This window comes from Typopeltis vanoorti, chromosome 18 (assembly GCF_054136105.1).
Source record: "Typopeltis vanoorti isolate ZY-2024b chromosome 18, IOZ_Tvanoo_1.0, whole genome shotgun sequence".
Lineage (NCBI taxonomy): Eukaryota > Metazoa > Arthropoda > Arachnida > Uropygi > Thelyphonidae > Typopeltis > Typopeltis vanoorti.
This window is the reverse complement of record NC_143566.1, coordinates 11,627,939-11,640,891: the sequence shown is the minus strand read 5'-3', so window position 1 is coordinate 11,640,891 and position 12,953 is coordinate 11,627,939. Positions and strand designations below refer to the sequence as shown.

Sequence of the window (12,953 nt, the reverse complement as noted above, 5' to 3'; positions counted from 1 at the left end):
AATGAAGTTTGTCCTTAGGTGAATGGATGAGATCTTCTAGTTTGAATTTGATGTAGAACTCATAAACTACTTTGAATATCTTCACATGTGTCTTGAATACGTGGGATTGTAACAGTATTGCTGTGGTCTTGCATATTAGAGGGGGGTGGGGGTGGATAGGCATTTAGTATTTTATCTCTTTTGGGGGAGGGGGGGAGTTGCAGCAATTGGGTAAAGTTGTGTGTCGAAGGTAGGAAAGTTCTGTAGTAAGAGAAATACCATTGGAACAGGTAGCCCTGATTCTGTGTGTTAGTGATTTACTCTACTGTTGAACTGGATGACAGTGTGAAGGTCTGTATAAATATCTTCCAGTATTTATTGGCTTTCTATGGATAAAAGAAGGTAATGATCTTTTGAAAGTTTAGAAGACGTGACAATTGTGTCTAGGAAATGCAGTCAGTTATTTTATTCTTTTTCTATTGTAAAATAGATTTTTAGATACTGGCTGTTTAAATACACTAAACATGTATCACAAGTCTGGACTCGTGATAGACTGGAGAAGTGATTGCACAACTAATGACTGCTCATTTTGCTAAAAGCTCTCTACCTAGTGTATGCAATATTGACCTCAAAGCTACATCTCCAGTGAAGGAAGAAACTCAACAGGAGATACTAGAGCTGTTGCATGAACTGAATATGAATTGAGCAGTAGGGATTGATAGGATATCAACACAGTTAAAAGTGTGTTTAGCTGAACTGACTGTTCAGTGACTTTGAGGCTGTATAATTGAAGTCTCAGGGAAGATTCCACAGAAGTGGAAAGATTGTGTACTAATCTCATTGCACAAGAGTGGTGCAAAGACTGATGTGTCTGTCTAACTGTAGACCTGTTATCTCTGAATCGTGGTGAATATTTTGGAAAAGTTGGTAAGAGATCACATGCAAGATTAGTTGACAAAGAATTATACTTTGCAATGAACAGCATAGTATTTTTATATTTGAAGCTTGATTGCTCCAGCTATGTTATTCCCCACCTATATATTAAAATCAGTTGTGGAGTAAGATAACGACGTATTACATATAATTTTATTTTTGTTGGTTAGAATGTTTCAGATTTATATCCATTATGGTATTGACTTCAAAGATCAACATGTGTTTATCCAAATAATGAAGCTCCATCATTTAAAAATAAAATATTTACTGTAAACATATAAGTATATATAATACTACAAGTTCAGTATATTAAATCATTAATTTTATCTCTTTAAGATCATATTCTCTGTAGAATTATAATTAGTAAACAGTTTCTAATCTTCAAATTCTTAATAAATACAGAGAATGACAATATGGCTATTCTAAAATTACTCTATATGAGCTCAAAGAAAATTCTTTCACTCTCTCACAGTAAAAATACATTTCTGAGGGATAATATCAAATACTATATAAAACAAAGTTGAATAGAGCATTCATCTGAAAGTTCTGTGGTTTCATTTGACCATGTGGAAACTTCCTTTTTGCAGTATTTATCTTTTCACTCTCCTATTTTTTTTATCTTCTTTAGAATGCAATAAGTTAAAGATCTCACTTGACCAATATACTTGCATATGTCTTATTAAGCAAGTTTTCTTATGCATCTTTCCCTCATTTTCAGAAATAGGCATGAAGAATAATTGCTCAGATAATAGTAATACAATTTAATTGAGTAGTTCCCACTGCACTTCCTCGAATCATATATTACTTGCTTCTCATATATGAAGAGGCTTGGTACATTGTACTGTCCTTCAGTTATTAACTTCACAGTTCCTTTTTGGAGAGTAGTTAAAACTATGTAAATGATTTTCCAAGATCACAGAACTTAACTTGGTAGTTTATTTCATATTTCTGGCTAGTGTTCTTATTACCTAGTGACAGCTGTTTTGAAAACAACAAAACAGCTGTCACTAGGTATGAAGATATGCACTATAAACAAATATACAATAATATATTACCAGTTACATGGAAATAGCACTCCTTGATGATTATAATATACAGTAAGCAAATTTATTACTTAAATTCCTTTAAGTCTCCTTTCGTTATTCTACCACTTTACTATATGGCAGCTTTGGTAATACTAACTGTGTGTTGAGGTTTAACTACTGGGAGAACATCATCTTAGAGGTTTAATGAGTATTGACAACCTCAGGAAAGGAATAAAAACTAATTTTAGGCTGCCTAAAAACACCCATAGAGGGCACACCACCTAGATAGGACTTTAGAGTCACCCACATGTTTCATTACATATTGTGTTGTCTTTGTGCTTGTGTTACAATTATTATTGTACTACCTGAAGATATCTCAGTGACAGACGAAAAATTTGGAAGTATTAAAATTAATTTTTAATCCTTTCCTAGTGCTCTCAATACACCATTAAACCTCCAACATGATGTTGGTAATACTAAGCATACATTTGACTTACTAAATATGAACGCATACCCATATTTTTAGATAATCTTATATAACAAAAGCATATTCCTCGTTAACAAATTTTTCGAATTTTTTGGATTGGATTATAAATTACCAGTTTCGATAAGAGATGGCTGAGAGACAGATATAAAAAGTGATATATGGGGAATATAAGTCTACAAGTGCATCAGGAATGTTTGAGGTCCCTGAAATTTTTAAGATATTTCCATGGGTACGCCACTGGTCACCATATGGAAATATGTTGACCAGTGGTGTACTCTAAGGATCCGTCCTTAGTCCATTGTCATCCAATCTTTACATTAACAAGTGATATACAACCATTTGCTGATGAAGCAAAGATAGGTCATCAAGAATGCAACTCACATGATTGATTTGATTTGATTTTTGGGCATGTGTAAAAATTGATGTCAGTTCGGTGTTAGTAAATATGAAGATATGCACTTTGTGTAATGAGATATTCAATGGTGTATTATATAGATGGGATTATGCTGAAAGAAGTTGATCAGGCTGGGAATCTTGGAGGTTAAGTAGATAGGAAGTTAAACTTTAGGGATCATATAGCAAAAATTATGAATGCAACTCAGAAGATAATTGTGATGCTGAAACTAACACTGACATGTAAGAATAACATAGTCATTTTGCCTCTTTACATGGCTTACATACAACCATACCTGTACTATTGTGTGCAGATCTGGTCTCCAGGTTTCTGAGGTGATACAAATACAGTGGAGAGGATGCAAAGGAGTGTTAAAAATGATGATATGGGGACTGCAGAATGTTGATTATTAAGAGAGAGAGAGATTGAGAATTTTTGGACGATAGATACTAGAAATGAAGAGAAAGAGAGGGTGATATAGCGATCTAGAAACTTTTCAAAGGGTATCACAGGGTACCAGTAGATGGAATATTTTACTTTGTGAGAGGACAAGAGGGCATCCTTGGAAATTGAGAATGAATGCAGTCAAGAAAGGGGTGAGCACTGGATTTTTCTTTCATAGAGCAGTTCGTGACTGGAGTGGTTTGCCTTTGGAGATGGTGAGTACTGGTAGTATGAATAAATTCAAGAGAAAGTATGACATGTTGTGAGTAATATATGACCTTCCTTGATGAGCCTTTGACTCCCTGGAGATCTCTTATACACACACACACACACACACATGCATACCAAGATATAGCATCATACTAATGCATCATTTGCACTCTAAGCAACTTCAAGTAAACCTTCAGCGGTTTGTTCTCTGAGTGTACTAAACAGCAAATAAATTATATCAAATTACCTATGGAGATGCTAGATTCTGATTGTGTTCTTATCAAAGTCTTACCAGGACTTTTAACTACTTTTACACAGTGCTTTGCTTTCTTTCATTTTTCTCTGTATTCTCTAAGAACACCTGCTGACTTATATGCCAGGAACTTTCGATATGCTTTCTTCTTTTCTTTCACTGCCTCTTTAACTTCCTATGTCCAACATGGAGTTATGATTTTTCTATCCTTATAGACAACCCCACCACATGCCTCTCTGGCAGAATCGGTCACTGTTTTCTTCAGGATTTGCTATTCACCAAGGTTTGGTTCTTGTGAAATTTTTTCTTTAATGATGTTTTTGTATTTGAGTCTACAGTTCACCTCTGAAAGCTTCTCAACTTGATTCGTTTTAAAACTTTCTTACACACTTTTCTTTTCAGTATAGAATTTAATTTTATCCTGTTCAAAAATAATAGTGATAACATTTAAAATTCTATGTATTCTATGTCTTGAACCAGTGGGAAAATATCACTGTCAACTATATAACAGAGTCAACAAGACTTTTCTTCTTTCTTGCATCTTCTCTCCATGCAAATTTATGCGCATTTTTATGTTGGAACATGGTGTTAGTAATAACCAGTCCATGTCCTGAACAGAAATTATTAAACCATTGACTATTATTATTAGATTTGCACTTTTTTCCTTATTTTCCCAAAACATTGCTATATGTCTGGTAATTGTTTTCTACTCTTTTGTTTAGATCTCCAACAAGGACCAGCTTTTCCTTTTTAATTGAGCTAGCTGCCTTCTCTAATACCTAAAAAAAATTCCTTTATTTGTTCCTTAGCAGAACCTTCTGTGGGTCTATAAGCACAAATAAGTCTTATTTTCCAGATCCCCATTCTGATATTTGCCCACATTGCCTGCTATTCAAGAAGATTCTTCTCATAAGGAAGTATCCATAAAATAAAAAATGCATCTGTTCATTTCCATGTGATTTTAGTATTGTGCAAAGTAATAATATGTAGTTTTGTTTAAACTGCTTCATAAATTTACGTAAATTGTTCAAAATTCCAACAAATGTGAAAATATTGATATTAATACTATTTTTCTACAAATATATAGATCAACTCTTTTTATTCTGATATTATGTTAAAAATACTTATTTTGATTGATTTATGTGAAATATATTTAGCTGCTCGTTTTAACCTGGAGACTGAATGGAAAAACAACTTTCCAAAAGTAAGAGAATTGGATAGGGTAAGTAATACATATTATTTTTTCTTGGACACATTCTGATATTGTGTTACTTATATTTTGAAATAAATTTTCATATTACTGAGGTAATTTTCTGGGTATATTGCCTCTTATATTAATTACAGTAACTATCTGTTTAATGCTATGAATTTGAACTGCTTTCATGAGTTTTCGTATGACTGATCTCTTTTGTGCTGTTTTTGACTTTAAAATTGAATACACATATCTGTGTTTAATTAATTTTTATAAATATCTATTTTTTTTTCTTTATATGTAATTGGATCTTCTTCTTCAGAAGGAATTTATTTAAAGCAAGCAAAACTATATATTCAAATGATACAAGGAGGCCCTCATTCACTGAGGGCCTCCACATATTTGTGGAAAGACTTAGGTTCAAATCTGTTCTAGAACATAAACAACCTTTATAAAGTTTTTTTCATTGAAATACATGTTAGTTTCACATAGAGATGGCAGTATTCTTCCACTCAGTTACTTTAGTTTCTTCTCCCTTAAGGCAGGCAAACCGGCCAAACTGAACTTGTGCAATTTACAGGCATAATGCACTGGCTTATAGCCTTAGTTGCTTTGGCTCTAATCCCACATAATAACAAAATGATATTAAACTAATAACCATTATTCTTTGCCCACACTGTCTGTCTGTGTAAATCATCCTGAAGGATTGCTACATCATCTTGATTATTGTGTTTGGTTTTTCATCATCAGTATGCAACTGGATATTCTCCTTCCCCAAGTTATTACTAATATCATTATAGTGCAAATTAAATGGCAACAGTTCCAATACAGAGCCCTCCAACACACCTCTGGTTAATATTCAAATTGTGCACCCAGATCCTCCTTTACAAAATCATTTCTCTATCTCACACTTAGCAACCTTAAATAGGTATGCAGTGGAATTTTTCATTCTGTTGCATACCTATTTTCAAGTGCTGTGTCACAATTATTTGGTTACCAGTTAATTGCATATGACTGAGCACTCTCTAAAGATAAAATCATGCCTGCGTATCGTGTCTTCTCGTTGGTCTTTTTCTATTACGACAAAATTAGTCATATTCAACAAAATGGTCATTTATAATGACCATCACCAAATGGATGCTATGTCAGTGGTTCCCATTAATTTTTACACAAGATCTACTTTTCCAATAAGTATCCATCTGTAACTGACTTTGTTTATTTAAAAACTTGTTTATTAGTTTATTTTTACTTAAAAATGTTAATTGTTTACCTACACATCATCCTAAGGAAGAAGAAGAAGAACCAAAATGAAGAGAGGGGCTACTAAGAAGCTGAATAACCTTTTATGAAAAAACAATTTTTTTTCACAATATTGGGGCATCTAGCTTTTATGATCACAAATGCTTTTATGATAGTAGTGGAAATAATAAAAATAAACAAAAAACTATATTTTGAATTTCTGGAGAACCAAAATTTGCATTGCATTTTGACACTACGATGAGTCCACAGTCTTTTGCATCCAGCACAATCTGCCACATGTTATGTACAGGTGAGGAATGAGACACAAGTTTATTGACTTTTTTTTATTTTTTTTATTTTTTATTTTTTTATATTTTTAATTTAAGATCTGCAGGATTGTAGTTGTTTCAGAATACTCCTTGTGGAAGACCATTTAGAGGACTGAGGTTTTTTTTTTTTTTTTAATTTAATTAATCTGATCTACACACGAAAGGCTGCATGACCTATAGCACACTAGTGCTATGTGTGGGCAAGAGGAATAGAAGAAAGAATGTCTGTTCACATTTTGCTTGATGAATAGCTGAAGGTTGTAATCTTTGGGATAGGCAGAGTGGGTGAGACTATTCCAAAGGACAGAAGTAGACGGAATAAAAGAGGTGGCAGTGAACTTGGTTCGGCGAATTTTAAGATGAACTGTAAAACAGTGTTGGTTAGCAGTGGCTCTTGTTTTGATGATTTTGGAGGAGAGTGGAAGAGCAATCATGGCTAATTTCGCATATCACTGTAAATGAAAGTATCTATAGAAGAGGGACAAGGGCAAATACTGAACATCTCTAAGAGAGGGATTGAAGTAGGTTTGCGAGAGAGGGATCATTAATTAGCCCGATTGCCCTCTTCTGGATAGAACAAGCAATCTTAGAGAGGATTTTGGTGCACCACCATAAATATGGGAGCAATATTCTATGGCTGGGCAGATTTGGGCTTTGTCTAGAATTAGTAACTGTGAAGATGTGAATTAGTGTCTTGTTCAGAAAAGTACACCAAGTTTTTTGGCAGCTGCAGAAGCTATAGTTGAAATATGGTTGTGGCAAAAAAGATTGGAGGTGCAGGTCAGTCCAAGAAGAGAAATGTGACCGTGTGTGGATATCTCAGTATTACTGAAGGTAAGGGGGGATTGATGTGAGTTCTTTCTTGCAAGAGATTAGACAGAATTGAGTTTTGGTGGCATTGAAGTTTACAAGGTTGTCCTTGCCCCCACTGGGATATAGCTAGGAGATCTGAGTTTAGATCCCTGGTCGTGGTAGATCTTGAGGATTCTAATACTTGAGCACTAACAGATTTGTAGAATGAAAAGGAGAAATGGCATCAGCAAAAGCTATGGATAGGATGGGCAGTCCGTGAGAGTAGGTCATTTATATACAAGAGGAAGAGAGTGGGTGAAAGAACAGAACTCAGGGACACTCCTGCATTGGTGGGGAAATCTAAGGAGAGGAAACTGTTCACCATTAAATGTAGTGAGCAACCAGAAAAAAAGCTGGGCAATACAGTTGCAGAGTGTGAAGGGAGACTATAGGATGGCAGTTAAGTAGGCCCCTGTGCCAAATCCGATCAGATTCCTTTGAAATGTCAAGGGCAACCATGTGAGTTTCTCCATGGCCTGAGTCCATAGGTGGGTGGTGAAAGCAAGATTAGCTGTAGCAGAATCCATACCGCTGGTCACTGATTAGTTGGCATGTCTCTAGGTGGTTTGAGAGTTGATTGTTGATGACCTTCTCCATAATTTTTTAGAGAACAGATTCGTGAGAGCATTTGGATGGTAGTTCGTTGGTTGACTTTTATCACCTTTCTTTGGGATGGGCTGGATGCGGACATATTTCCATGTTATTCAGTAGATGAGTTGAATAGGATAGATTGAAGAGGCAATATAGGAAAGATGTTAGTTCTGGGGACAGTTTTTTCACACAATAGATGGGATACCATCAGAACTAGATGCCTCGTTTGTGTTCAGGTTATTAAGGATTCTTTGGATTTCTTTTTGTCAGAAGATTATTGGAGACATGACAGTAGCCATTCTTTGTGCAATGGAGGGAATTTTGCCCAGGTCATCAATTGGAAGAGAACAGTGATGCAAGCATGTTGGCCTTGTCTTCTGGTGAGGTGACCACAATACCATCTGGTTGTGAGAGTGGTGGAAACTCAGGTGGGAAGAATTGCACCATAAGCCTTGTCAAGGGACCAGATGAGCGACTGCCATTTGGGCAGGAGGCGAGCTTGCAGCATTTGGCGCTTTCAAAGTCTGACTTGGAACTTGGACTTGCTGATGAATCTTTTACAATTGTTGTGATCTGCAGTATAGGTATAGGCAGAGAGGGCAAAAAGCAGGTTCAGTGTGTTTGTATTTGCACAGTGATGGGATGTTGGGCAGTTGCTGGTCTTGTATTAAGAGGTACATCTGAAAGTGGAATAATAATGGTTGCCAGTTCAGTGGAGCAATGACCACTGAAGTACCTGTAGGGTAGATACAGAACCAAAATCCTGCATCTATGAAATAGCGGTTGAAGTAAATCTGTACTTCAACCTCTATGAGCAAGATTGCTCTCTGGACAGCATCACGAATTTTTGAAGGTACGCCACCACAAACTAATCAGCAGTATTCTAAGCATTTGCATGTTAAGAGTTGGTTATGTGTAAAACAGCATCTCGAATGCAAGAGAGTACCTGGCTTTTTGGATTCTCTGAAAGCTATTGATGTAATGTGATGGCTTTCTGGCACTACCTAGCAGAGTATCAGCAGGATTATGCACTAGTTGACCAGGAAGCTTCTTAACTTGTTATTGACATGTTTGAGCCTGTGCACTAACTAGGGACTGGTATAGCACTGCAGTTTTAATCGATGTAACCTTCAAAATGGAGGTAGTTATTTTTCTAAGTATGTTTGGCATGACCTTGAAGAGTATCTCTCAGATGGCATAGAGAAATGGGGGACAGAAACTGGAATCCCTGAGGTATGGTCCAAATATTGCATATGCCACTTCATCTTATGTATGCTATTTCACTGGGCAATGAAGGTCCTTTTCCACCTAATGGTCTAGTTGGAATTTCCTCCAAATAGGAAAGTATCCCTTTATACCAGGAATGTCTGCTGGTTTCTCCAGATATCTTTTGTGGAAACAGACCATGCCGGGAAAGCACTTTGAATAATCCAACAGTATATGCGGGAGATTTCAATAGCCATCATGAGTTATGGAAGTACGCCCAGAATGATGAATGCAGTATAACCCTTGCTGATTGGGCTGAGGTCTTCAATATCCACTTGATCTTTGACACTAAAGAGAGTGGTACCTTGAATTCAACAGTATGGAGAAGAGACTATAATCTTGGCCTCTGTTTCGTCAGCTCTGATAACATAAATGAACCTCTAACTACTCAAAGAAGAGTTCTTAGTGATGTCCCTCACAGCCAATACCGGCCGGTCTTCCTTGATGTAGGCATAAAAATACCTCTTGTCTGATCAGTTCCCTGCCTGAGATGGAATTTGATTGATCGAGAAGAGCTGATTTGGAAAAATGTGCCATTGACCTTGACAAGTACATTCACTTCATATCTCCTGTACCCAATAAATACAACCAATTTGTAGGACCTGTCATCTGTATAGCAAAAAAAATATCTCTATGGGCTATAGAAAGGAGTATATTTCTGGATAGAACGAATTGAGTGAACAACTTTATGAGAAATTTTTGGAGAGTGGTGATTTGGAAATCACAAATGATCTCTTTCATGAATTGGATAGAGAAAGACAACAACACTGGACTGAAACAATTGAGAGACTGGACTTTAGGCACTCCAGTAGGAAGGCTTGGAGTGTGTTACGGAAGCTAGGAGGCCCCACAATGATGACTACTATAAAGACAGATATTACACCAAACCAAATTGCTAATCACATTATTAAAATAAAATCTTGAGATGCCAACATGACAGAAATCATACCATCGAAGTTAAAAGAAAAGCCAGAGAATTAGAGGGAAAACTACAAGATGAATCAGAATATGTGAGACCTTTCAGCGATGAGTAAATCAACAATACACTAGTCAATGCAAATACAGGAAAGTCACCGGGGTTCGACAGAGTTCTCTTGGAATTTCTTATTCATGCTGGCAAAAACACCAAAAAAACGGCTCTCCCATTTCTTTTCAGAAATAATGAACATTGGCATGTTTCCGAAAGAATTTAAGAAAGCTAAGATAATAGCTCTTTCCAAACCTGGAAAATCAACTGACAACCTGCAAAATTATTGACCAATCACATTACTAAGCTGCACATATAAACTACTGGAAAGACTATTGTATAATTGCATAAGCAACACCATCTTTGAACACATTCTGAATGAAGGTAGGCTTTAGGCCTAATCGTAGTTGTTGTGACAAGGTTCTGGGGCTAGTGTCATACATAGAAGCTGGCTTTCAATGAAATCTAAAAACTTCCATAGTATTTATTGATCTAACTGCTGCATATGACACCGTCATATGCAGCAGTTAGGGCATGCTGTATAAATTAATGAAAGTACTACTGTGTTGATAAACAATACAACTTGTTAATAATATGCTCAGCAATAGATATTTCCGTGTTGTCCTTTGAGAAAATATGTAGTAACCAGAAGAAACTTAACAATGTCTTACCATAAGGCTCAGTATTGGCTCCTCTCTTATTTAGCTTATATATAGCCGTTATGCTAGATACAGTATCTAGAAAATTCTGCTATGCGGATGACATAGCGCTAGCCACTAGAAACAGAACGAAGACGGACGGAGGAAACCCTCACAAACAACCTTGCCTCCATGCATGTTTACTTTAAGAAATGGAGGCTATAACCAAGCCAAAGTAAAACTGAAGTGTCAACTTTCCATCTCAATAATAAATTGGCACAAGACGAGTTGAACATCCCATTTGGAAATTCATAGGAGTTACAATTGACTGTACTCTGTCATATAAGAAACAAGCTGAAAACAGTTTGGAAGAATAAGAACTAGAAATAACATCATTCAGAAATTATGTCGCACTTCCTGGGGTGCAGCAGGAAACACATTACGAGCATCTGCACTCAGTCTGGTTTTTTTGGTGGCGGAGTACTGGGCTCCAGTCTGACTCAATAGCTGCCATACTAAACTAATTGGCTGCCAGCTTAACACCACAATGTTACTTATATCTATAACCATAAAAACAACAGCTGTTTATTGGCTTCCAATGCGGAGTAACATTATACCACCAAATCTACGAAGATGTGATGCTCTATCACGAGAATATGACATATCAGAACTACGGCTTAACGGATTGAAATCAAGAAAGCCCACTCTTCGTGAAGCTAAACATCTGAGAATGACTAATTATAATACCAAAGAAAAGAAATGAAATCAATGAAAAGATCAATGAAAATGAATGTGGAGCATAAATACTAATGCCCAACTTGAAATTTGGTTTGATAGGTGCTGCCTCAAAATCTCAGTTATGGAATTGAGCCAAATGACATGGATAACACTGAATAGGATTCATACCGACTATGGAAGATGTGCAAGCTTCTGTACAAGTGGGGAAAATTCCCTCACCAGAGTGTGACTGTGGACATCCGAACCAATCAATCTATCATATTTCCACTGAGTGCAATCTTCGCTCATAAACAGGTCAAAGAAGCTATTTCCTGGAGGCGACACTGCATGTTATAGACTGGATCAGAGAATTTGATCTTAACTTATAAGTACTTTATCCAGCGAAAGTGTTACTGCCTATGTTTTACTTTAATTGTTTGTCATTTACATTTTTTATTTACCTTTTACATATTTGTACCGATATATATACAGGGTGTTCGGGATAAATTTGACAGTTTCGTAAGGAAAAAGAAAATCTTCTTTGTATCTATTAAATTTAATGAATTGACAAAAAAACATTACAGGCAGAGTTAATTACAATACTATCAACAAGATTTACTCAAAATAACCACCATTAGCATCGATCACAGCTTCAATTCTGCTTCGGAACCTCGAACAAGCTGATGCTACAGTCTCCCTGGGAAGGGCCGCAAAAACTGTTTTAATTTTATCCATTAACTGGGCTTTTGTATTACTGGAAGTGCGATTGGTGTCTTTTTCAACTGCGCCGCATACAAAATAATCCATGGGGTTAAGGTCTGGGGAGTTTGGAGGCCAAACATTTGGACTGGTGAAGTCGTAGAAAATTTCAGACAACCATTTTTGACTTTTCCCAGAGGTGTGGCAAGGGGCCGAATCCTGCTGCCATACATACGGCCTACCATTGGCTACCCTTGTTATCCAGGGCTTGACTACAGTTAGCAACTCCACGAACAAAGCCCGAATTCCAATGCCAGGGTTCTTCAACACCTGTTCCTGCAGATTTGCGAGGAATTCTGCTGTACGAACGCAATCAGATCGTCTGCTAGGGATCTTTCTTCTTGCTACATCCTCGTAGTCACCATTGCAAGTCTCTAGTTCATGCCTGATTGTTTTTACTGTATTCAGGGAGCATTGGGCAGCAGTCGTAATATCCTTATTTTGATGGCGGGCACGAATCATCATGATACAAGTTATTCTCTTCCATGATTCAGGTGGGTTCCAGCTATCCATCCTTTCTGACATCTTGTATATGAATGAAGAAGGGTCCAAACTTTTAAATGAAGAGAAGTGTGTGTTAATACATGTAACTTACGGAAAAATATAATTAATTATAAATATGTCAAATTTATCCCGAACACCCTGTACATGCACTTTTTAACTTTATGTAGATTGCCA

The 12,953-nt window shown here is 36.4% G+C and overlaps 1 protein-coding gene across 3 annotated transcripts in view; it reads left to right on the top strand.

The window, feature by feature from the left end:
• Opa1 (Opa1 mitochondrial dynamin like GTPase) overlaps positions 1 to 12,953 on the top strand; it is a 712,584-nt gene that overhangs the window by 437,283 nt on the left and 262,348 nt on the right. For all 3 annotated transcript variants that reach the window (XM_090408405.1, XM_090408403.1, XM_090408406.1), the window contains one exon: positions 4,883 to 4,947. In XM_090408405.1, coding sequence (XP_090264531.1) covers positions 4,883 to 4,947 — 65 coding nt within the window. The remainder of the gene's footprint in view (positions 1 to 4,882; positions 4,948 to 12,953) is intronic.